The 26,136-nt window shown below is 42.8% G+C and overlaps 1 protein-coding gene across 1 annotated transcript in view; it reads right to left on the bottom strand.

The window, feature by feature from the left end:
- Nucleotides 1-504: 504 nt before the first annotated feature.
- Nucleotides 505-26,136, bottom strand: part of LOC126481296 (uncharacterized) — a 55,033-nt gene continuing 29,401 nt past the window's right edge. The window contains exons 3-6 of the mRNA XM_050104944.1: nt 24,856-25,112; nt 19,620-19,715; nt 9,859-10,210; nt 505-1,249 (exon numbers count right to left, since the gene is read on the bottom strand). Coding sequence (XP_049960901.1) covers nt 1,126-1,249; nt 9,859-10,210; nt 19,620-19,715; nt 24,856-25,112 — 829 coding nt within the window. The 3' untranslated portion in view covers nt 505-1,125. The remainder of the gene's footprint in view (nt 1,250-9,858; nt 10,211-19,619; nt 19,716-24,855; nt 25,113-26,136) is intronic.

The raw sequence follows: 26,136 nt of genomic DNA, 5'->3' as shown, positions 1-26,136 counted from the left end.
AGCGGTTCTGGGCGTTACAGTCTGGAACCGCGCGACCACTACGGTCGCAGGTTCGAATACTGCCTCGGGCATGGATGTGTGTGATGTCCTTAGGTTAGTTAGGTTTAAGTAGTTCTAAGCTCTAGGGGACTGATGACCTCAGAAGTTAAGTCCCATAGTGCTCAGAGCCATTTGAACTTATTCTGCAGAGGTAGTCTTTCGAACTTTAGGACGACGTCGTGTAGTAGGGAACCACGGTTAAATTCTATTTCTCATGCTGACTCCTATCGGCTTCAAGCGTAAATATAATACCCACAAGTAAAAACTTCTTCCCTTTTTCCAGAAATACAGGCATATTAGCTTTCTAGTTTATCTTCTTTCATTCGGAAGAAATAGTCAAGTAACTTTTTTTTGCGTTGCCTAGATGTTCAGAGAAGGGGCGAAGATTATTTAATAAGGACACATATACAGCAATTACATTTAACATAACGTTATTTGATTTAATGATAATAATTTATGCTCAAAAATATTTTATTAGAAAAATAATGAAATTATAAAAAAATTCATTAAATGTAATAACAGCGGGTTAGTGACTATGTATGTACATCATATAGCAGTGTTTGTTTCATTAAGTAAAATAATAACAATAACATAATCACAGTGACAACAACTCTTATAAAATATGAAACAATTAAACAATAACAACATCTGAAAAATAATATTAACAACAAAACACTTACAAATACAAGACGAGGAACAGTTCAGTCTAAGGGTTATTTGATATGAAAAACGTGCATTAACAACGTGCTTCTACACTCGGACTGCAAATAGCGTCCCAGTAGGCAAAGAGAGCTACAAGTTGCGAGCATAATGCTAAGTGATGAGGTATCGCAATGCTTTGCATTGCAAGCGGCGTACGAGAATCTAAACTAGAGAATAAGACTTTGGTTTGATTCGAGAAGGTTCTACGTCCATTGCTGACAGATCTTTCAGCAAAAGAATGCAGGCGCGCGTGATTTTCTTCAGTCGCAAGGGGGTGACAAACACAGCGATGCCCTAAGCCAAGTGGCACCAAGCTCTTAATGGTGGCCTTCATGGTTGGCGTAAGACTGGCAACCTGTTTCCAGTCATGGGCCGGGGCAGTGCTTAGTAGTGACTGAGGACTCGCATACTGCGGCCATAGCCGCTCCCATATCCTCCCCCATAGCCGCCAGCGACGCCATAACCACCATCCTCGATGCCGCCGCCCTCGTTGCTTGTCTCGTGCACGCTGAAACAGAAAGAGCGATGTGCTGGCTTAAGAATTTGAAAGATTGCACCTGACAGTGGACAGAGAGCGAATTGACAATGCAGTTCTCATAAAACGTAGCAGAGCGTCTGAGAAAGTCGAGTGGTGTTCGTGTAGGAGATCGTACGCATATTAAGTAATGCGGGACCTGAAGGCACATGAATGCCGCTAAATACAGTTGTATTTCCTGAAGAAGCGGGTTAAGAAGAAAATTCAGGTCCAAGAGACGAGGGGAGGTTAATATCCATAACAGCATTATACAGCGCGTTCCACAAATATTGTGACTAACTTAAAGGGGCTGTAGAGGGTGTCTTGAGGAACAAATCTAAGATAGGAACCCGTATCCGGCAACGTCATCCAACGACACTACATAGCGTCGAAGTTATAGGTTCCGACAACTGCCACGAGACCACACCCTCCGTAGCAGTTGAAACGTCCCCTTTGAACAATTATACACGACTGTCCTTAAACTGATACACAATATTTTTTTTTTTAGCGCAACGCAATCTGACTTTCAAAAATCCCTACAAAAGAATGGCCCTGACTAACATTAAACTATACCTTTCACAAATCACTTACCTCACAAAAATCTTCGCTGCTCAAGCTACTGCAATACAGCGAGCGCCACTACTGCCAGCTAAATAAAAGATTCAAACTATGGAAGGCACTAACTACTGATAGGGATAGTTAGCAAATGAAAGATATTAATGGAGAACAAACAATGTATTTACCTTGATATCATCATATATAAATATAGCAGTTCATGACAAATTACAAAACTCCGCCATCTCTCTCCCTACATCCACCACCGCTGGCGGCTCACCTCCAACTGCGCAATGCTACGCGCTGTTCACAGCCAGCTGCCTAACACTATAATGGCGAGTATTACAACAATGCAAAGCAGCCACAGACTGCACACAGCACAGCCAGTGATTTTCATACAGAGGTGGCGTTACCAATAAAAAAACCTAAACAGCCTACTTACACAGTCTTGCAATATTGTTTGTTGGTCAATGATCACGATTGATTGCCACCATCGCCAGTGGAGAAGATGGAGCTAGCTCCTGTGTAGAAAGGCCTTGTCTCCTATGAATGCGATGCTTCGATGCCTCGGTGGATTACGACTTTGGACACGGGTTTCCATTCACTGTTTACTTTTCTCCAGGAGCCCTTTAAAATCTCAATGTTTTTCGGTATATACTAGAAAAATAAACTGCATATGGAAACCCGTGTCCAAAACCGTCATCCACCGAGGAAGCAAAGCATCGCGTTCATAAGAGACAAGGCCTGTCTACGCAGCTCTATCTTCTCCATTGGCGATCGTGACAACCAGTCGCGATCATTGACCAAGAAACGGCATTGCGAGACATTCCGCCTTCAGTCTGCCAGCGTACAGAGTCACGTTTGCTGCACAAAGGCTGGCCTACTGGCAGGCGCCAGTGTCTATAACATCGACATTCTGTAGCGTCGTTGGATGTCGTTCCTGGACACAGGTCATCACCCTCGAATTGTATCTCAAGACACCCTCTGCAATCCATCGAAGTTTGTCGTAACATTTTTGGGGCACTCTGTAGAATTGGTGAGTTGGCTGTGCGCAGTCACAAGTTGACCATGAGGTCAAGTGTCGTAATGAGACTAAGTAGGGTTTTAATGGCAACCAGAGCCGTGGTTACAGAAACATTAGGTCACTCTGCATTCATGATACAGCAGTCGAATTGACTGTGACAGTGTTAAAATAGAAAAATTATGAACAAAGATTTGAGTCTACTAGCAACAATTTAAAATGACTTTGAACGGCTATCGCAATAAACATGGTTCCAGGCTGCAAATTTTTTAGTTCAGCAACCTAAATAGTTTAATTTCGTGTGAGAATAATAATAATATGAGGCAAGTAGAAGACTTCTGTAACGACAAGACACATAATCTTATTGAAGTTAAGACTACATCCCTAACTATCTGGTAATTTAAAGATAGTTAGTTCATGTCAGTAGGAGGTGCCTGACCTTACACAGTGCATATAAAGGGTTCTTCATATAAAAATGAGACGTTCGCAGGAAGCTAACACATCCTGGAATCGTACTGGATGTAACTGATGCACAATCTGAGTTCCGAATAAGTACATGACAAAGTTATATAGGTTTTATCGCATTCATGATGCATTTTAGAACCATCTCAGGGCATCGTACAGTAATAGACCTGGAAAGGGCTTCAACAGTCAGCCGTGTAAAAGACATCTAAAGATGCATTTTCTAAGCTCTACCTGGTCTTGGTGCATTTTTATTTAAATAATTAAAACACAAACTGTGACTAGTTGTTACTCTTTAAGCGACTTTTTAATACTGTCAGTTTATGAAAAATTATTGTTGTACAAGTTGCCAGACTAAGGTAATAAACTAATCGTAAATTTAAAAGCGACAGCGAACCATGGAATTTTCACGATTTGGTGGACTCCACGCCTCAGCGATATAGATAGCCGTACGGAAGATACAAACACATCGGAGAAGTGTCAGTGTAGAGGCCAGGCCGATTTATGATTCCTGAAGAGCGGCAGCAGGCTTTTGAGTAGTTTCTGGGGCAGAAATCTGGATGACTGATCTGGCCTTGCAACAATATTTAATAAAGCCTTGGTATGTTGGTATTGCCGCATGGATGAAAGCAAGGGGAAATCACAGGAGGAAGGACATACGGCTGTACTGCATGGTTTAATGATGATGGAAGCACTTACTATGTATCTATATACATAATTTGACGTTGATACCTACATCAGAATATTTTATCATCTGGAGATGGCAGTAGCCGAAACCGGTAATAGTGGAGTGTAAAAGTTTATGTGATCCAGACGGATCTGTAAAATAAAGTGCCACAATATGATCAGGCACTCATTTTCAGGCTTAAGTGAGAGATGATGGAATCATCTTGAATAAAAAAAATTTGCTGTGTAAAACGGTCCTACATTCGGATTTCCGGGTGGGGGCTACACAAGGGACGTTGCAGGAAGTACTGCAGTAACAAGAAGAGAAGTTTCTGAAGAAGAGAAATATTAAGTGCAATATAATTTTAAGCGTTAGGAAGTCTTCTCTGAAAGTATTGGACTGGAATGTGGAATGTACTGTTATATGGAACTGAACATGGACTATAAAGAGTAAATACAGGACATGAATAGATTTTGAGGTGTTGTCCTGAAAATTTGCTGAGCAGTTCGGATAACTAATGAACAGATAAAGAACTGAATCGGAGAGAAAAAAAATTTATAGCACTACTTGACTAAAAGAAGAGACCAATTGACAGCGCACATCCTTAGCCGTTAAGAACTGGTCAATTTGGTAGTGTAGCGAAGTGTTAACAATCATGTTAATAAGTTCTTGTTCTAGTCGCAAGTCTGTATGGATATCCCGTATGTAGGTATATTCTTTACTAGATGAAGACGCGGAACAGAATTGTAGACATCTACATATATACTCCCAAATGCACCTTACGATGTGTGGCGGAGCGTTCTTTGCGTACTATTGTAACTTCTCCCCTTCCCTGTTCCAGTAGCGAATCGTCTGCGGGAAATAATTAACGGTAAACCTCAGTGTGGGCTCGAACCTCTAATTTTACCTTCATGATCTTTTCGAGAGATGTTCGCAGGAGAAGCGATATAATGACTGACTCTTCTAGGAACGTACACTCTCGAAATCTTAACAGTAAGTCATACCACAATGCACAATGCCTTCGTTGTAACATCTGCCAATGCAGTTGGCTGAATATCTCCGCGACACATTCGCGCTTACTAAATGCAACTGTAACGAAACGCGCTGCTCTTCTTTGGATCTTTCTTTATCAGTCTTATCTGATATGGATCCCAGACTGTATGGACTGCACTTTTTGAGTTCTCCCATGGAAACTCAGTCTGGCATAATCTTATTTGCGATTAGCTTTCTGTGGTCGGTCCACTTTCAATCGTTTCATACGCACATAACTAGATATTTAACGGATGTGAGTGCTTCCAGTGATTGTTCTGCAAGACTTTCTACAAGACAAAATGCGTAATATCAGGTTACAGCAGATGCTCACACACTTCTACAACAGCTAGAGTGATGCGTTTCAACACGTCTGGCGTGAAGTGTTCAAACCACGGAGTTCAACAGTCAGTCAACGATGAGGTTAGTGGAAACGCATCAAAAAATCAGCTTCAGAACTTACAGACTCTCCTGCGTACTGCATACTGGTACATATGAGATGTTAGAACAGCTTTTATTCCAGTTCCACTGACTGTAGTAAGGCAAGTGTGACAAATGAGAGTAGAAACAATTATTTGCTTTAGTCTGTAGCAGCATTTTTATTTAGCCTACTGGCTACCAGTTTCGGCACGAGATCAGGCCATCCTATGATCAAGAAATCTCCGTAGATAGTTAAAATAGTTCTTTAAGAAATATTTACTTTTTTTCCTCTTTGATATTAAGTGGGTGGTATAGATTGCATCATTTAAATATAGACAGCTCCATACCTCTGGCTCATAGAGGTCAAAGTTCCTTCCCGGGTTAGTGTATCGATACTAAGAACGTATATGCTACAAGATGTTCGAAATTCTGATAAAAACAGGGGTAAGCAAAAGGGAAAGACGGATAATGTACAATATATACAAGAATCACGCATGAACAATAATACTGGAACACCAAGAACGATTTGCTCTGGTTAAAAGAGAAGTAAGACAGGCATATAGTCTTCCGCATCTACTGTTCAACCTCCACATCAAAAACGCAATGATAGACATAAAAAATGGTTCAAGAGAGGAATAAAATTCAAGGTGAAAAGCTATCAATGATAAGATTCGCTGATGATACAGCTAACGTCAGTTAAAGTTATCTGTTGAATGGAATGAATATTCTAACGAGAACAGAATATGGACTGAGAGTAAATCGAAGAAAGATGAAATAATGAGAAGTAGCAGAAACGCGGAGAGCGACAAATTTAACATCACGATTAGTGATCAGGAAGAAGATGAAAAGGAATTCTGCTACCTAGGGAGCAGAATAACCTATGACGGACGGAGCAAGGAGAACATCAAAAGCAGACTAGCACTGCTAAAAAGGGCATTCCTGGCGAAGAAAAGTCTACTAGTATCAAACAAGGCTTTAATTTTCGACAGAAATTTCTCAGAATATACGTTGAGAGCACAGAACTGTATAGTAGTGAACCACGGACTGTGTGTAAACTGGAACAGTAGAGAATTGAAACGTTCGAGATTTGGTGGTACAGAAGAATGCTGAAAATTAAGTGGACTGATGTTGTTGTTGTTGTTATGGTCTTCAGTCCAGAGACTGGTTTGATGCAGCTCTCCATGCTACTCTATCCTGTGCAAGCTCCTTCATCTCCCAGTACCTACTGCAACCTACATCCTTCTGTATCTGTTTAGTGTCTTCATATCTTGGTCTCCCTCTACGTTTTTTACCCTCCACGCTGCCCTCCAATACTAAATTGGTGATCCCTTGATGCCTCAGAAAATGCCGTACCAACCGATTCCTTCTTCTAGTCAAGTTGTGCCACAAATTTCTCTTCTCTCCAATTCTATTCAATACCTCCCCGTTAGTTATGTGATCTACCCATCTAATCTTCACCATTCTTCTGTAGCACCACATTTCGAAAGCTTCTTTTCTCTTCTTGTCTAAACTACACTCCTGGAAATTGAAATAAGAACACCGTGAATTCATTGTCCCAGGAAGGGGAAACTTTATTGACACATTCCTGGGGTTAGATACATCACATGATCACACTGACAGAACCACAGGCACATAGACACAGGCAACAGAGCATGCACAATGTCGGCACTAGTACAGTGTATATCCACCTTTCGCAGCAATGCAGGCTGCTGTTGTCCCATGGAGACGATCGTAGAGATGCTGGATGTAGTCCTGTGGAACGGCTTGCCATGCCATTTCCACCTGGCGCCTCAGTTGGACCAGCGTTCGTGCTGGACGTGCAGACCGCGTGAGACGACGCTTCATCCAGTCCCAAACATGCTCAATGGGGGACAGATCCGGAGATCTTGCTGGGCAGGGTAGTTGACTTACACCTTCTAGAGCACGTTGGGTGGCACGGGATACATGCGGACGTGCATTGTCCTGTTGGAACAGCAAGTTCCCTTGCCGGTCTAGGAATGGTAGAACGATGGGTTCGATGACGGTTTGGATGTACCGTGCACTATTCAGTGTCCCCTCGACGATCACCAGTGGTGTACGGCCAGTGTAGGAGATCGCTCCCCACACCATGATGCCGGGTGTTGGCTCTGTGTGCCTCGGTCGTATGCAGTCCTGATTGTGGCGCTCACCTGCACGGCGCCAAACACGCATACGACCATCATTGGCACCAAGGCAGAAGCGACTCTCATCGCTGAAGACGACACGTCTCCATTCGTCCCTCCATTCACGCCTGTCGCGACACCACTGGAGGCGGACTGCACGATGTTGGGGCGTGAGCGGAAGACGGCCTAACGGTGTGCGGGACCGTAGCCCAGCTTCATGGAGACGGTTGCGAATGGTCCTCGCCGATACCCTAGGAGCAACAGTGTCCCTAATTTGCTGGGAAGTGGCGGTGCGGTACCCTACGGCACTGCGTAGGATCCTACGGTCTTGGCGTGCATCCGTGCGTCGCTGCGGTCCGGTCCCAGGTCGACGGGCACGTGCACCTTCCGCCGACCACTGGCGACAACATCGATGTACTGTGGAGACCTCACGCCCCACGTGTTGAGCAATTTGGCGGTACGTCCACCCGGCCTTCCGCATGCCCACTATACGCCCTCGCTCAAAGTCCGTCAACTGCACATACGGTTCACGTCCACGCTGTCGCGGCATGGTACCAATGTTAAAGACTGCGATGGAGCTCCGTATGCCACGGCAAACTGGCTGACACTGACGGCGGCGGTGCACAAATGCTGCGCAGCTAGCGCCATTCGACGGCCAACACCGCGGTTCCTGGTGTGTCCGCTGTGCCGTGCGTGTGATCATTGCTTGTACAGCCCTCTCGCAGTGTCCGGAGCAAGTATGGTGGGTCTGACACACCGGGGTCAATGTGTTCTTTTTTCCATTTCCAGGAGTGTATTTATCGTCCACGTTTCACTTAAATACATGGCCACACTCCATACAGATACTTTCAGAAACGACTTCCTGACACTTAAATTTGTACTCGATGTTAACAAATTTTTCTTCTTCAGAAACGCTTTCCTTGCCGTTGCCAGTCTACATTTTATACCCTCTCTACTTCGACCATCATCAGTTCAAAATGGTTCAAATGGCTCTGAGCACTATGGGACTGAACATCGGTGGTCATCAGTCCCCTAGAACTTAGAACTACTTAAACCTAACTAACCTAAGGACATCACATACATCCATGCCCGAGGCAGGATTCGAACCTGCGACCGTAGCAGTCCATCATCAGTTATTTTGCTCCCCAAATAGCAAAACTCCTTTACTACTTTAAGCGTCTCATTTACTAATCTAATTCCCGCAGCATCACCCGATTTAATTAGACTACAGTCCATTTTTCTCGTTTTGCTTTTGTTGATGTTCATCTTATATCCTCCTTTCAAGACACTGTCCATTCCGTTCAACTGCTCTTCCAAGTCCTTTGCTGTCTCTGACAGAATTACAATGTCATCGGCGAACCTTAAAGTTTTTATTTCTTCTCCATGGATTTTAATTCCTACTCCGAATTTTTCTTTTGTTTCCTTTGCTGCTTGCTCAATATACAGATTGAATAACATCGGGGATAGGCTACAACCCTGTCTCACTCCCTTCCCAATCACTGCTTCCCATGCCCCTCGGCACTTATAACTGCCATCTGGTTTCTGTACAAATTGTAAATAGCCTTTAGGTCCCTGTATTTTACCCCTGCCACCTTCAGAATTTGAAAGAGTCAACATTGTCAAAAGCTTTCTCTAAGTCTACAAATGCTGGATACGTAGGTTTGCCTTTCCGTAATTTATTTTCTAAGATCTGTCGTAGGGTCAGTACTGCCTCACGTGTTCCAACATTTCTGCGGAATCCAAACTGATCATCCCCGAGATCAGCTTCTACCAGTTTTTCCATTTGTCTGTAAAGAATTCGTGTTGGTATTGTGCAGCCGTAGCTTATTAAGCCCTGGTAGGGTAAGGAATGAAACATGTTCTCCGCGGAATCAGTGAGGAAAGTAATGTATCGAAAACACTGACAAGAAGAAGGGAACAGGATGATAGGACATCTTACATCGGAGAATAACTTCCATGGTACTAGAGGGAGCTATAGAGGGTAAAAACTGTAGAGGAAGACAAACATTGTAATACATCCAGCAAATAATTGAAGATGTGGACCGCAATTGCTACTCTGAAATGAAGAGGCTAGCACAGGCGAGCAAGCCGTGGCGGGCAGCATCAAACCAGTCAGAAGACTGATGACCCAAAAAAAAAAAATACTAAAAGTGAAGCTCAGTGCCGTGATTTAAATAGCTCCAAACTGCCCCCAGAAGTGGTAAGAGTGTCCCCTAATTGCAGAGTATTTTTATTAAAATAGAATCGCAATGTAAAAGATATCTGAAAAGTGTTCGTAGTAGATGCGATGATATGTGGGCCGCCTCACCTGTACCCCTGCGAGGGCGCGGCCACGCCCGACCTGTGCCCAGCGAAGTGTAGGCCTCCGCCCCCGTAGCCGCCCCCGCCCAGGTGGTTGCCGTCGACCAACGAGGACAGCCCAGCCGCGTAGCCGCCGCCGCGCCCGCCCCCCAGGCTGTGGCGGATGCCGTGCGCCGTCAGCTCCGTCGTGATGCCGCTCGACGCACCGTCTCCGTAGCCGCCCCCGTAGCCGCCTCCGAAGCCGCCCCCGGACGAGCCCAGCCCCGAGTCCCCGTGGTACTCCACAGAGGAGGCGCCGCTGCCGCCGCCGTAGTCAGATGAGTCACCCGAGTGGTAGCCTTCCGAAATTCCAGAGGAACCTGCAACCGAACGAGAAAAACTCTGAGAAGCGTCCACGTAGGAAAGAACATCCTACCTTGTATTTATTTCTACCAAACCCAGACATTCCAGTGCCTATAGACACGCTTGTATAGACATATGTTCCATTGGTAAGCAAACTTCGCCTCAATACATATGCTTACCACTATGAAAAATGCTCCTATCATAGCACAAAAAAGGACAAATGCGTCCAAGGCAGAGTTAGGAATGTAAAAGAAGGGAACTAGCTTTTCGACTTAACGGGAAGCTTCAAAGACTTTTAAATCAAAATATTTTGACAGGTATATTCCCTCCATTTACTTTATAGTATTAGTACCTCATGATCATCTATTATAAGGCATTGTGTCAAGTACAGTAACATGATACATGATGTCATGTCGTGAAACATGACAAATGCTATCACGTAACCAACAGGGAATTTGTCATATAGTGCAATATGCCACAAAGTGTCATTAAAGTCGCTCTGGAATACTTCCTATTACAGATGCACCCCCACTTTCGGATACTTCCTATTTTTGATGCACCCCAAACTCTAGAAGCAAATATATATAATTAATGTGATGACGATTAAGTTCCTTCAATGCAGATGCACACAAAGCTCGAACTCTTACGAAAATCGGCGAGATGCCGCAAATTATGAGACTAATGAGCAGGAGCACTACATTAGCAGTGTGTTGTATAAGATGAGAAGTTGGGTCTGACGAGTGGCATGCTAGGGTATTCCGTGCGGATGTGACGGCCATTGCCGTAGTGGACAGCGCATCTGCCTCGTAAGCAAGAGACCTGGATTCGAATCTCGGTCCAGCACAAATTTTCACCTTGCCCCATTGATATAAATAATGGCCTCTGGTAGCTAATGTCTTTAATTCCTTTGTGTCTTGACATAAATTTATACATATTTGTTTCTACCCCTCACCACCCATATAAAAGGCTGTGGGTTTAGGGGAGAAGTGGTCTTCTCGGGTAAAAAATCAACCACCCCCACGCACAAATCAAAAAAAATTTTAGCATCTTCCCTGGAACAAATCTACCCCCCAGAAATTTTATCCCTCCCAGGAAAACCTTTTTAGCAGTTGCATGTGTGCTCTTCAAGCATATAACATCGTTTATTGTTTATTATGGGTGGCGAATCTTCTGGATTTTTGGCACAGGTGTGCCAACATCTCGCAGCTAAGAGAGCGCAATGTGCTGGGGAACTAGGGTTAACTCGTAAAAAGCGCAAATATGTCAACATGTTTTGATTTAAATGTCTCTGAAGCCGCCAGATAAGCTGGAAAGCTAGTTCCCTTCTTTTACATCCCTAACTCATACCAGGGCGGACTGGCCTTTTTGGGCTATGATAAGAGCATTTTTTACTCTGGTTCCCAACTTTTACTATACCGCGAAATGTTGCAACAACCATTTAAGTATGAGTATGATTGGCTGAAATAAGCAGTAGAACTGCGAAACGAAGTCTGCGCGACAAAAGACTATCAACGTTTCAGTCCTGTACGAAAACTGACGAACTTATGCTTGTTTCGTGCGAAAACAACTTTTCCACAAGATGGGATAGCAGTTTTTGAAGATTTTATGTGCAACTTTAGACCACTATATAGTGGCAAAGGATAAACCTCTCCCAAAAAAACTGAACAACCATTAGTTACATGTATTTGTCTATCTTCTTATAAAATCCGACCTGATTCGCACAGGTTTAAAACATAGAAGAGGTGCGAGTAAAAAACTCACAAAAGTCGAGTTTTTGCACATAAATTACAAATGAAGATAGATTTTGAAAGAAAGTTTTCATTATTATCGTGAGAATGCATTTTTTCATTTCTCTCCCTCGATTGAAATCGTTTCCACGCACTCAGTTCACGTAATAGCGTGAAAAACCAGTTGTGACATCGCTACTAAAACTGCTCCACCCACACATCTTATCTTTAGTCCACCAAGCTTAAACGAGAAATTAATACCACTACATCTCCGCAAGAAGTGTTCCACCGAGTACCCTGTAAAAATGAACTTTACGTCTCCCTGGGAACTGACAGAGTGCCATGGGCAGAGGATTTGTTCCACTACGAAAGCACTTTTTAAAAAGCGTCAATCACAGGGCAGTAATCTCCCCTACGCTGCCTGTTTCAGCTATTATATTTTAGTATTCGCTTATATTATATTCGTGGTAGCTTGTATCAGTCTTATCTCGACCTTAAGCTACTATTTGTTTATCATGAATTTCAGTTATTATAGCTTTAAGCGTACTACAATAATTTTCTCTGTCACGCTAAACGATAACAGCCAAATAGTTGCAGGATAAAGATTTATTGACATCCTTGACCACGGTTTCGGTATATCTAAATATATTTTCATTAGAAGCAAAAATACAGGTGTAAAATGTTTAACCTTAGGAGATAACAGTGCGATAAAGAGTGATCGTAATAACTTCATTCCTATTCCATTTTTGGGGAACGTATCATACAAGACAAGGAGACTTCTACTGAAGCAGTGCGGTTTCAGAGTTTCCTTTTCCGTAAACAATAGCTTAAAACAAAGAGTGATTCATACTACTGGGGCACGGGAAGAACTTGGCATCAAACCGGAGTCTACAAAATTACTTGTAACGACTGCCCCAACTATTACGTTGGACAGACAGGTAGACCCATTAAAGTAAGATATAAAGAACACATGCTAGGTAGAAATGGGGAAAATGTGTACAATTCCACGTTTGCTGAACATCTATTGCTCGTACGACATATGCCACGTAAACTGGATGACGTAGAATTGTAAGAGAGTAAGGGTTACAAACTGGACCTGTTAGAGGAATTAGAAATTGTTAAATATCTATCTCAAAAAAATGGATTTATTCTTAACAAACAAGTGCAGCTTAGAAACAAAAATTTTTTGGATGGTCTCAAAACTCTTCTTGCTCTAACGTAATATAGTCTGGCTGACTAGAAGCTAGTTTTCTTGTCTGTTGATGCTGGTGAGATGCACCTTTCCTGTCTTGTTGGGATTTTACGTATGTTTGATGATTGTTGTCCGCGGTTTTCGATGTGTGCGTGTGGTTTAAATGATTCTGTTGTGTTTTTTATTCATGATAACAGATGGATTCTTTTTTTACAACATTTTGTTCGTTTTCGTTAGTATGTATCCTAGCCTTTATTTTGCGCAAGATTCTCGCGCATAACTCTAGTGCCCTCTCTCGTTGGATATGTTCCTTAGCGCAAGCTTCACCTGCTTGACACTAGGACACAGGCAAATTGGTGTTAACATTTTCTATTGTCTGCAGGTGTTTTACATGATTTTGATATGTTTTATTTATTAACACAGAGGGTTTGAATTAGCACAACCTTTAAAATTTTGATGCGCATGGGTTTTAATATGCGCGAGTGTCTCGCGCATACCACAAGTGCCCTCTCTCGGTGAAACTGTCTGCCCTAGTGCTTCCACACCCTCTTCACGCTAGTTCACAGACTAAGTATTGATAATATGCGGTGTTCGCATCGACCATCTCTCTACAATTATGTTGTGTAGATGGAGGGGATATTTTAATTTTAACTACTGGTGCCGCCTTTGGTACGATTGTTTTATGCATCTCCACTGCAGGATGTGATTATAGTAAGTGACTAAAAGTTCTTGTGCATGTAATAATTTGGTAATTTTCATGGTTGCTTAAAGCTATAAGCGTTTGTTCCCTTGTGGTTGTTTTTTGTTTTTGTTTTTTTTCGTGAAGATTTTTAACAGTTGCTGCTTCAGCCATGTTTAAAATTTTGAAATTTTCTCTGTTTTTTTATTCACTGGGACTGTAATTACCTCGCAGTTTTTGCTGGCCACCCTCTGTAGGTCCTGCACCAATGTTCTAGCCTTCCGAAAATCCGCAATGTTTTTGACCGGCAAACGGTACTGCGAGGCGTCCGCGTCATTCGCTCTGCTCAGCACAGAGAACACAATGCACAGAATCCATACGCCTAGCATCTTTACTATATTCATTACAGCTGCACGAGAGGATTGCATCGTTACACACGTCTGGCACGAAAGGTTCAGGTGAGCCAACTTCCGAGACTGCCGGAAGACTCGCCATACAGACGGTGCACCACAGGAGAGGGAATGAAAGAGACTCTCCTGTCCTGAGGCTTGGACAGCCTTTTGGATTAGTGGAGCATACATACCAGAGTGCAGCCCTACATATCTCTCTCGTTTCGAGAAGTACTGACGGGAGATTGGTGCTTAGCGTCCCGTCGACGGCGGGTTCATTGGAGATGGAACACAAGCTCGGATAAGCGAAAGATGGGGAAGGAAAATTCTTCGTGCCCTTTCAAAGGAACCATCTCGGCATTTGCCTTAAGCGATTTAATGAAATCACGGAAAACCTAAATGTCGATCTCCGGACAGGCAACGGTCCTCCCAAATGCGAGTCCAGGGTCGTACTTCACTGTTTTTGTTGTGGTCTTCAGTCCGAAGGTTGGTCTGACGCAGCTCCCCAGGTTGCTCCATTCTGTGCAAGCCTCTTCATCTGTAAGCTGCAACCTACATCCATTTGAAACTCTTTACTGTACTCATCTCTTGGTCTCCCCCTACACCTCTCTCCAGTACTAAATTGACGACATGTCACATCAACTGACTCCATCTTTCAGTAAAGATATGCCGAAAATTTCTTTTTCCCAATTCTCTTTATTACCTGATCATTACTTACATGATCTTCCCATCTAATCTTCATCATTGTTCTGCGGGACCACATTTCAAAAGCTTCTGTTCTCTTCTTGTCTGACAATCGACCACGTTTCACATTCGTACAAGGCCACACTACAGAAAAGATGTCGTAACGCTTTTTCGCCAATGGCAGTCTACATTTTGTACCCCTTCTTCTATGGCCAACATCAGTTATTTTGCTGCCCAAATTGCAAAACTTATCTATTACTTGTAGTAACTCAATCCCTAGACTAATTCACTCAGCGTCAACTGATTTGAGTCGATTACATTCCACTACTCTTTTTTTTTCTTTTGATAATGTTTAAGTTATATCCTCGTCGGCACACCTCAAAGCTTTTATTTCATCTCCCTGAGTAATTCCTAAATCTCTCTCTCTCTCTCTCTCTCTCTCTCTCTCTCTCTCTCTCTCTCTTTTGCCGGCCGGAGTGGCCGTGCGGTTCTAGGCGCTACAGTCTGGAGCCGAGCGACCGCTCCGGTCGCAGGTTCGAATCCTGCCTAGGGCATGTATGTGTGTGATGTCCTTACAATGCTGTCTCAGTCCCTTCTCAATCACCGCTTCCTTTTTGTGCCCTTCGTCTTTGTAACTGCCGTCTGGTTTCTGTGCAAATTGCAAAAAGGTTTTCACCGCCCATATTTTACCCCTGCTAACTTCAGAATTTCAAAGGGTGTATACCGATCAGCAGTATCAAAAGCTATAAACGTAGTATGCGTTTCTTTAACCTAAGTCATAGGGTCAGTATTTCCTCACTTGTTCCAATATTTCTCCAGAACTCAAACTGATCTTCTCCTAGCTCAGCATCTAGCAGTTTTTCCATTCTTCTGTAAATAATTCATATCAATATTTTGCCACGATAACTTATTACACTGATGGTTTCGTAATTTTCACACCTGTATGCACCTGCTGTCTTTTGAATTTGAATTATTTCACTCTTTTTGAAGTCTAGGGTATTTCCCCTGTGTCATATATTTTGCACATCAGGTGGAACAGTTTTGTCATTGCTGGCTCACCCCAAGGATATCAGTAGTACTGAGGGTCATATACAACAGGGGCCTTTTTTCGGCTTAGGTCTTTCAGTGCCCTATCAAATTCTTCTCGGAGTATCATATCTGCCATCTCATCTATTTACTCTTCCTCTCCTATAATATTTCCTTCATTTCTCTTGGATAACCCCTGTATGTATTCTTTCCATCCTTCAGCTTTTTCTTCTTTGCTCTGTACTGGTTTTTCGGTCCAGCTCTTGATATTCATATGACTACTTCTATTTTCTCCAAAGGCTTGTTTAATTTTTTTGAAGGTAGCATCTACCTGTCCCCTAATATACATGCATCTATAGACTTAAATTAGCCCTCTAAACGTTTCTGCTTAGCCATTTCGCACTTTTTGTCAGTCTAATTTTCTAGACAGTTATATAGCCTTTAACCTCTTCATTTTCTGCGTTTTTATATTTTCTCGATTCATCAGTCAAATTCGGTACCTCCTGTTACATCCAAGGTGTTCTTCTAGGCGTTATCTTTTTACCTGTTTGATCCCCTGGTGCCTTCACTGTTTCATCTCTCAAAGTTACCTATTCGTCTTCTGTTGTATTCCTTTTCCATGTTTTAATCAATCGTTGCCTAATGCTTCTTTTGTAATTCTCTGCAACCTCTGGTTCTTTCAACTTAGCCAAGTCCCATCTCCATAATTTGCTACCTTTTTTACAAGTTCTTCAGTTTCAATCTACAGTACATAACCAATAAATTATGGTCACAATTCACATCTGTTACTGGAAATGTCTTGCAGTTTAAAATGTTGTCCTGAAATCACAGTCTTACCTTTAAATGGTCTATCGAGAAACTTCCAGTGTCTCCAATTCTCTTCCACGTGTACAACCTTCTTCCACGATTCTTAAATCGTGCTAGCTATGATTAAATTATCCTTTGTGCAACATCCTACAAGGCGACTTCCTCTTTCAATTCTTTTCCCCAGTTCATATTCTCCTACCATTTTCTGTTTTCTTCTTCCTATCATTACCGAATTCCAGTCACTCATCAGTGTTGTCCGCTACATTAATTACGTGAATAATTTCTTTTACCTCATCATACATTCCTTTTGTCTTTCCATCAACAGCGAAAGTAAATTGGATGTAAACTTGTACTATTGTGTGTGGGGAGGGAGGGGGGGGAGGGGGAGGGACGGGAGTGAGTGCTGTCTTTGTGTGTGTCTCGATTTGCTTTCGTGTTGACAGGAGCAACACAAATTGTTTGTTGGAAAGTGGCCACGAAAGAATGCTGTCACTTAAAACTGGCTTGTAGCCGAAATCGGTGAACAGTGGTTGAGTAAATGCATATCTGACAATTATTGTGGCTAAAATGAAAAATAAACAATTCTTTTCAAAAACGTTTAACTGTGGAATTCAAAATGCAAAACTTACATATCGTTAATTTTATATGTCCTATCAAATACCGTGTTTTTCTCTCCATGTGACCATAAGTCGAAAGTCTCACTTCGCTTGCCACCATTGCCTGCAAAGTCACATTTGTATTGTTTGTTTTCTAGTCTTATCAGTCTTTGATCTTTTTGCATTGTGTAACTGAGACTATTACTGGTGATCTCGTCACCAGTTTTAACGGTTTTCACGATAACTGCTAAAGTTTCGTATAAACTGGTGATTAGGTCATCAATGAACTGTTAAACTACACGGTGTACTATACTGTCTCCCTAAATAAAGAGTCTTATTTCCAACAGTATACAGTAGGGGGGGGGGGGCAATTTTAATACGTTTTGCATTTCTTGTTTTCATTTTTTCGTTTCCTTCAATGGCAAACAGAAAAGGTGAAGCGGTAGTCCAGCGTAGAGCCTGGGCCTACCGTCATGTATTTTTGATTTCCAAGCGTTAAAAAACTAGGATGTTTCTCCTGTTCCTCGGTAAGAAGAAGGACTCGCTCTCTGTTAATGAACGAAGGTAGACGTACTTTATTTTATAGCGAGATCGGTGGTAGCCATTTTGGTTGTGAGAATAAGTAAAAAGTCTGTATTTTTGATGTGTGTAGAAGAAATGTTATAGTAGTATTTCACCAGTGAAAAATTGAGTTATTATTCCAAGTAGCACTGGAATATATAAAAATACAAGAGCCCAACTGTGTACTTCGCAGTTATTACGAAGATCCGATTACGAAAGGAATGATGGACACGGTCAAGATTTTGTAGGTGGATACTGCGATCGGACCTAGTATTATTAATTGGTAAGCAAAAATCTACAATACAACAAGAGAAAGAAAATTTCGTTTATGTGGAACTAATATATAAAGATTGTTTACCCATTTACAAGCATAGCTTAGCTTATTGTGCTTGTCCGATACGCCTTAATATTAATCTCATTATTTCCATATATCTGAACATTTTTTATTTTTTTATTATTTTATAGTACACGCAACAGTCTGACAGAAAAACAAAAACAAAAAACAAATCAAAACTCCGGAAACGTGCGATTAGGACATTCGGTCTGAGGGTTCAGTACAAAGTTAATTATGTTTGTAGATACCAAGAATAACCTTATGTGGTTCAATTTCCCGGTACAAGTCTATCTACTGGAAGCCACTTGAGCAACTTGCGTGTCCCATACCCCATTTATCTAACTAGGGACAGGGTACCTACAGTTTACCGTGAAAACCGAACCACGTGTTGTTTTTGACGACTCCTCATAGAGTTGAGAGGTGACGGCTCGATTCCAACGAAGACTGCCAAATTTGTGGCCCGTCCGTGATTCGATCCGACGACCTCCCGGTTTCCAGACAAGTGCATTTTCCATTATTGTTCCCGTCATTTGGTTTGGGCGGACGCCATGTGACACACCTTCAAATTCATCGTTGAATACTTCACCCAGTTTTTTTATTTATTTATTTTTTGCATTATTTTAATACAGGAGGTAGCCAGCCTTCTGATCGAAAACGCTGAGCCACCGTGCCAGCACAACTAGACAATCAGGCCCGACATCTAGGTAGAGAGTTCGTCTACAGGTTTTGATTAGCGGGTCTGGGAGTACCAAAATATGTTACATACATGGAGTATCTTTTGATTGCATTGACTTAGAATCGTAAATCATTTAGGGACCATCCACCGTAGTATTTGATATAATTTCCAAATTTATATCTCTACCAACTACTGAGAAAAAGGAGGCCTCTACACACCGCCGTATCTTTTGATAGCACTGACTTACAAGCTTAAATTTTTTACACCGCCACGGAACCGTACACCTTACCGTTGGATATAAATTTCAACTTGATTCCTCTACCCGTTCCTGAGAAGAACGGTTCTTAACAGACAGACAGACAGACGGACAGACGTACAACAAAGTGATCTACCCACAAGGTATCCGTTTTTACCGATTGAGGTAAGGAACCCTAAAAACGAACAATTTCGACGCGAATTTGCCTAAAATGCTCGCAGGTGACGCGCAAGAACGACTTCGTGTAAAATAGCGAAACGCGTCTGAAGCGTTAAGCATCAACAGTTCAGGGAGTAAAAGTATCGTATTTATAAACGAGTTACAATAACTCTGAATGACTCGAATTAGAAATCCCTCCCTTCCTCTCTATAGCTCGAAATAGAAATCCCTCCTCCCTCATTCTCCCCCCCCCCCCCCCCCTCTCACTCTCTCTCTGTCTAGGCGGAGCTCTCTTAACAATGAGCTTCTCAGTGCTGTGCTTCGTACTGTGTGTACTTACCAGAGTCGCCGAAGTTGTGGTGTCCTATGGAGTGCGTGACGCCATGGCTCAGAAGAGCAGCGTGCGAACTCACGGAGTGGGACAAGCCGCCGCCATCTGCACACGAAAACAAGCCTTTAATTTTCTCCTTGTTCCACAGGGAAGCAAATGTGTTAAAGGCAATTGCTTGCTAGGGTCGTAATTATGACGTAATTTACCATGCGATGATTTCGTAAGTGAAAACACTTTTTAAACATGTTATTTTTTAATTAGTTATTCATTTATTTATCCTGAGAATATTATGCTCAAAAGGCTCTCTGTCACACCGAAATAGGAGTTGTTCATATGTTGCAATATATCTATTACGGCACGGATTTTTTATAAGGTTGCTTATGTGTAGCATGGGACACAACATTCAGAAATAGCCGTGACACAAACAGCGATAATAGTAATAATTATAGTAGAAACCTAGGCGGTTTATGTTAGTGAAAAAGATACATTAGAGCCAAATTTAGACTGTGGCCCGTGATCAGTGGTTATACGAGCAGAGTTGCGAGAGAAAGAGTAATGAGGTAGAGCATAATTAATGAAGATACAAGAAAAAAAAAAGAACTGGAAGAAGAAGTGTGCATTTATTTGAAATTCAGCAGAAAAAAATCACTGCTTACGTAAGCACGTAAACAGAAAAAGGGCAGAAGAACAGAGATAATTTACAGGAACAGAATCAAGACTGTGCGCTGTGACAACAATAGACATGAACGGTGAGAGAGGTGTGAGTAGAGGGTGGGGCGGGTTTGGGGTAGGAACAATGATGGTAGAAGCAAAAAAAGAAATCGGGTGAGTGAATGAACATTACGCTAATTTTGGGAATTAAATTATGATGACAAAAGGAAGTGGTTTAGTCTTTTCTTGTTTGCAACAATAATTAAAATTGTGCTTAGAGTACAGGATAGTTAGGTTCGGGACGGACAGTTGCACTGGAGAATGTAGATTGTTTTTAAGTGGATTCTTACAACCACATTACTAGATAAGTGAGTCGTTTTAAACATGTTGAGATAATAGATACTGTTACTAGGCGGGATTAGCGTGTGCCCAGAAACTAATGAAGGACATATAGCACTCAATAGTTATCTAACTTGTCCAGTCGCAACAATCCTTGTAAGAAGCATTGACAAAGGTCAAAGAGAAGTAATGTTGCGGATTTAATTCACAAAAGAATTCCTCTTTAGTTCTAATCGTCTAGAGTCTTCACTAGAAGTACCGTGTTACATAATACAACAGTTCTGCAGGTTCGGCAGAGTCAATGAATACACAGTTTTCTCTCACTGTGATGAAATATGATCCGACATTTTTGAATGGGGAGGAAGAAAGTCTTCCTACAGTGCCGACAGTGGTTTCTGTTCAGCTTCGCTCTCCATGCAAAGTACTTCGGCGTTTTTAGATGAGATATTAGGAAACCATGAAAAAGAATAGAGGACAGGTTTTTGCACGGTTCAGTTCTAATGAACTTCTGATGTGAAACCAAAATTACCTGAGAGTTCTTCGCATTTTATTTTAGGCTCAGCTTAACGCAGCCAACGGAGGGCCGAACCCAAGTCAGTGTTAGTCGATTGGATGGCAGTACTGGTATATTCAGGTCCCTTCTAAGTAAAGCAGCAGGTCATATTTACAGAACGACACATACGGGATGTCACTGACATATAAGGAGAACAAAAGAGGCCCCAAGTCTGACACCTGACAAAACTTGCTTCGATGACGAATTTTCATTCCTGGGCACGACACCCTTCTCTTTATTTCTCTAATAGCTTTCAAACCACGTCTGTATTCTGTCTGAAAGCTATCACATTCTTGTGAGAAGTACCTGATGATTGATGGCTTCAAATGCTTTATTAAAGTCTAATAACATTAACTGTTTGCTCTCTGTCATATTTCAGATCATCTGATAACTACTACAGTGCTCGTGCTGCCGTATTTACAGAATTGGACTCATATTTGTCACACAGGTTGAATGTGTCAAAGTAATAAACTTCTTTTTGTGAACAATACATTCCAAAATTCTGGTTGCAATATGTAAACTGCTGATTGGTTGGTAGAAACCGACGAACGACGATTTTTCATTCTTAGGTACACAACGGACTATGCTTAGTTTCCATTCATCAAAAAATTCCCAGTTCACGAGAAACAAATTAAAGACGTCCGTCCAGGCTGGTATTATACTCTCAATATCCACCTGATGAAGTAGAAACCATCAGTAATCGGAGAAGGCTGCCAATCGTAAATCAGCTGTAGCCAAGGTTCTACACTGTTGGACAAGAGAGCGTATCTTTCGAAGATACTCCGTCATTAGTTTGGGTTCGGAAAGCAGCTGTCAGCATCAGATTTCCATGTGCAGAAAAGTTCGTGGAACTTCAATGATTTACTTGCATAGTCCCCTCTTCAGACTATCCTAGCAATTCGTCTTCAAGCACATTTCTAATTTTTTTCCCCTTCTGCATCAATACAAGCGGAGGTGAACATTTTCCGTGACTGATATTTACAAGGATGCCATTAATATACTCATTATTAATCCCACCCAGTATCAAGTTATACTGCAGCCGATAATGACACTTTTCCGAATTCAGGCAGTTTCTTACACGACTTTGCTGTTCTTAGCATAATCAAAAATGGTTCAAATGGCTCTGAGCACTATGGGACTCAACATCTGAGGTCATAAGTCCCCTAGAACTTAGAACTACTTAAACCTAACTAACCTAAGGACATCACACACACCCATGCCCGAGGCAGGATTCGAACCTGCGACCGTAGCAGTCCCGCGGTTCCGTACTGCAGCGCCAGAACCGCTAGACCACCGCGGCCGGCTCTTAGCATAATCACTAAGTTTGTGTGTATGTGTGTGACTGTGTGTGTATGTGTTTGTGTGTGCGTTTTAATGACAATTGGAGTGATTTCATCGAAAACAGAATACACCCGAACATTGTGGTATCACAAATCGATACCATCCTATCAGCGCCTTTAATTTGCAGTGGAATTGCAAGTTCCTGTCAGGTAGTGACAGCCGTCGTGTGAGATCTGGCGGACCCAATGGAGCACGCCTGATGACCCATTCCCCTAGTGGCTCTGCACAACGAGTGCCCTGTGCCGTCGCGATATAGAACGGCAGGCGGCAGCCAGACACCCACTCGCACTTGGAGCCTCTTCGCTGCGATCTACTCAGAAGCTGCCTAGTCGTGGCTCCGACTCGATCATTCGTACTTACAAGGGAACCTCCCCATCGCACCCCCCTCAGAATTAGTTATAAGTTGGCACAGTGGATAGGCCTTGAAACACTGAACACAGATCAATCGAGAAAACAGGAAGAAGTTGTGTGGAACTATGAAAAAATAAGCAAAATATACAAACTGAGTAGTCCATGCGGAAGACAGGCAACATCAAGGAGAGTGTGAGCTCAGGAGCGCCGTGGTCCTGCGGTTATCGTGAGCAGGTGCGGAACGGGAGATACTTGGTTCAAATCTTCCCTTCAGTGAAAATTTTACTTTCTTTATTTTCGCAAAGTTATGATCTGTCCGTTCGTTCATTGACGTCTCTGTTCACTGTGATGAGTTTAGTGTCTGTGTTTTGCGACCGCTCCGCAAAGCCGTACGATTAGTGAACGAAAGGACTTGCCTCTCCAATGGGAACCGAAAACATTTGATCGTAAGGTCATAGGTCAACCGATTCCTCCACAGGAAAACACGTCTGATATATTCTACACGACACTGGTGACGGCATGTGCGTCACATGACAAGAATATGTCGTCGACCCACCTAACTTGCACACTTGGCGAATGGGTAAAAAGATTCTTCTACTTTGCCCGATTTGGGTTTTCTTGTGGATGTGATAATCACTCCCAAAAAAGTTATGAAAACATAAGAATTTGTCACATAAACTGCAACAAATGAATGCAACAGTTTCACTGTCGCACAGTTTTCCCTGTGTTCTGTTAAAACATATGTTTTTAGCGTTTTCAAATTTTTCCGGGTGTAGACCGTCAAATCCTGCATATGTCCAAGCAAATCTGAACATGTCCTGGAATTTTGGAGAGCGAAGTTGATTATATAAAAAATTAAACTTCTCACTCGAGGGAAGACTTGAACCAATGACCTCTCACTCAACAGCTCCACACGCTGACCACGGGACCACGGCGCTCCTGAGCTCAGACTGTCCTAGATGTTGCCTATCTTGCACCTGGACTACTCCGTTTGTATATTTTGCTTATTTTTTTCATAGTTCCACACAACTTCTTCTTGTTTTCTCGATTGATCTGTGTTCAGTTTTTCAAGGCCTATCCACTGTGTCAACTTATAACTAAATCTGAGGCGGGTGCGATGGGGAGGTTCCCTTGTTAGTACAGAGAGCCTCTTCCTTATAGACATTGGGCCTCTTTCCTACGATGCTAGGCTGACGCCACGTCATCACGGCTCCCACTCGATCATTCATACTTAGTACAGAGAGGCTCTTCCTTGTGGACATGGAGAGCTGGACTCTATTTCCTGCTGCATTTTTTGTAATGAGCCTTCGAACACTTGGACATATGCAAATTGAGTAAATCTTCTGTTTACTGTGTTCGGTTGTTCGGTAATCATTTCTGCTCGTGTCCAGCTTTCCTATGACGACAGCTGCCACACCACTGTAATCCAGCTCTCCTTACTGTTGTGCGTGAAGTCGTACACAAGAAATAGCAGGACAGTACCCCTGAGAATGACACCAGAAGAAGCAGGAGATGTAAGGAAGAGGAGCAGGTATAATGAGGAAAATTGGAAGGGAAATGATTGTGAAGAATAGGTATGTAATGGAAACTAAGGTATGAGAAGGAAGAAGGTGAGCGGGAAAAGGAGGAGGTGGAAGGGGACGTGCAAGGGTGAAATAGATAAGCGACAGGAGATGATGAACTGAACTAAAGAGAACATTGAGCAGGAGGAAAAGTAAAAAGAATAAAAAAGTCTGAAGAGGAGGAAGAGAAAGTTAAAATATGAACGGGAAACTTGAATAAGAAGACGAAGAAATTAAGTAAGAAGAGACAGAGAGGTGAGGGAGAAGGAAGTGATTTGTGAGGAACAAAGATTTACGAGAAACAATTGGAAGTAGAGAAAGTAAGAGAAGGGTCATGGAGCAGAAAGTACTGGCAAAAGGAAGCGGCATGAAATGTAAGAAAGGAGAGGTAAGATGAAGATTATGTATGACCAGGAGGAGGAGCTGACTGCAGTGGCGGGATACGCACCGCCGTATCCGTGTCCGATGATGCCGCCCCCGTGGCCGGAGTCAGGCACGTGGTGGATGGCGCCCATGACGTAGCCGTGACCGCCGCCGAAGCTGAAGCCGTGCTGCGGCAGCTGAACGTGTCCGCCCCCGCCGTGGTGGCCGCCGCCCTCAATGTGCACCGACTCGCCGCCGCCGCCGCCTCCCGCGTGGATCAGCACCGTCTTCGTGTGGTGCTTGTGCTTGATGAACTTCGGCACGTAGATCTTGAAGTGCACACTGCGCAGCGGAAAGGGCGATACTTATAAAATGTCCTCAGCTCATAAACAGAAATCACCCATTACTTGCTGATCTTAAACTCCGCACATTGGAGTGCCTAGTTTCATCCTAGTTTCAGTACAGTGGACGACAGTATTGGAGGCACATCTACATCTACACCTACATACATACTCCGCAATCCACCATACCGTGCGTGGCGGAGGGTACCTCGTACCACAACTAGCATCTACTCTCCCTGTTCCACTCCCAAACAGAACGAGGGAAAAATGACTGCCTATATGCCTCTGTACGAGCCCTAATCTCTCTTATCTTTGTGGTCTTTTCGCGAAATGTAAGTTGGCGGCAGTAAAATTGTACTGCAGTCAGCCTCAAATGGTGGTTCTCTAAATTTCCTCAGTAGCGATTCACGAAAAGAACGCTTCTTTCCTCTAGAGACTCCCACCCGAGTTCCTGAAGCATTACCGTAACACTCGCGTGATGATCGAACCTACCAGTAACAAATCTAGCAGTCCGCCTCTGAATTGCTTCTATGTCCTCCCTCAATCCGACCTGATAGGGATCCCAAACGCTCGTGCAGTACTCAAGAATAGGTCGTATTAGTGTTTTATAAGCGGTCTCCTTTACAGATGAACCACATCTTTCCAAAATTCTACCAATGAACCGAAGACGACTATCCGCCTTCCCAACAACTGCCATTACATGCTTGTCCCACTTCATATCGCTCTGTGTCGAGCGCTACACTACTAATGGGGTATTCAAACATTCCAGGGTTCTTTCTCCTATTCATCTGCATTAATTTACATTTATCTATATTTAGAGTTAGCTGCCATTCTTTACACCAATCACAAATCCTGTCCAAGTCATCTTGTATCCTCCTACAGCCACTCAACGACGACACCTTCCCGCACACCACAACAGCATCGGCAAACAGCCGCACATTGCTGTCCACCCTATCCAAAAGAGTCCTAGCACACTTCCCTGGGGCACTCCAGATGATACCCTCACATCCGATGAACACTCACCA

Source organism: Schistocerca serialis, chromosome 5, assembly GCF_023864345.2.
Source record: "Schistocerca serialis cubense isolate TAMUIC-IGC-003099 chromosome 5, iqSchSeri2.2, whole genome shotgun sequence".
NCBI lineage: Eukaryota > Metazoa > Arthropoda > Insecta > Orthoptera > Acrididae > Schistocerca > Schistocerca serialis.
The sequence above is the reverse complement of the archived record's forward strand: the minus strand, read 5'-3'. Positions and strand labels throughout refer to the sequence as shown.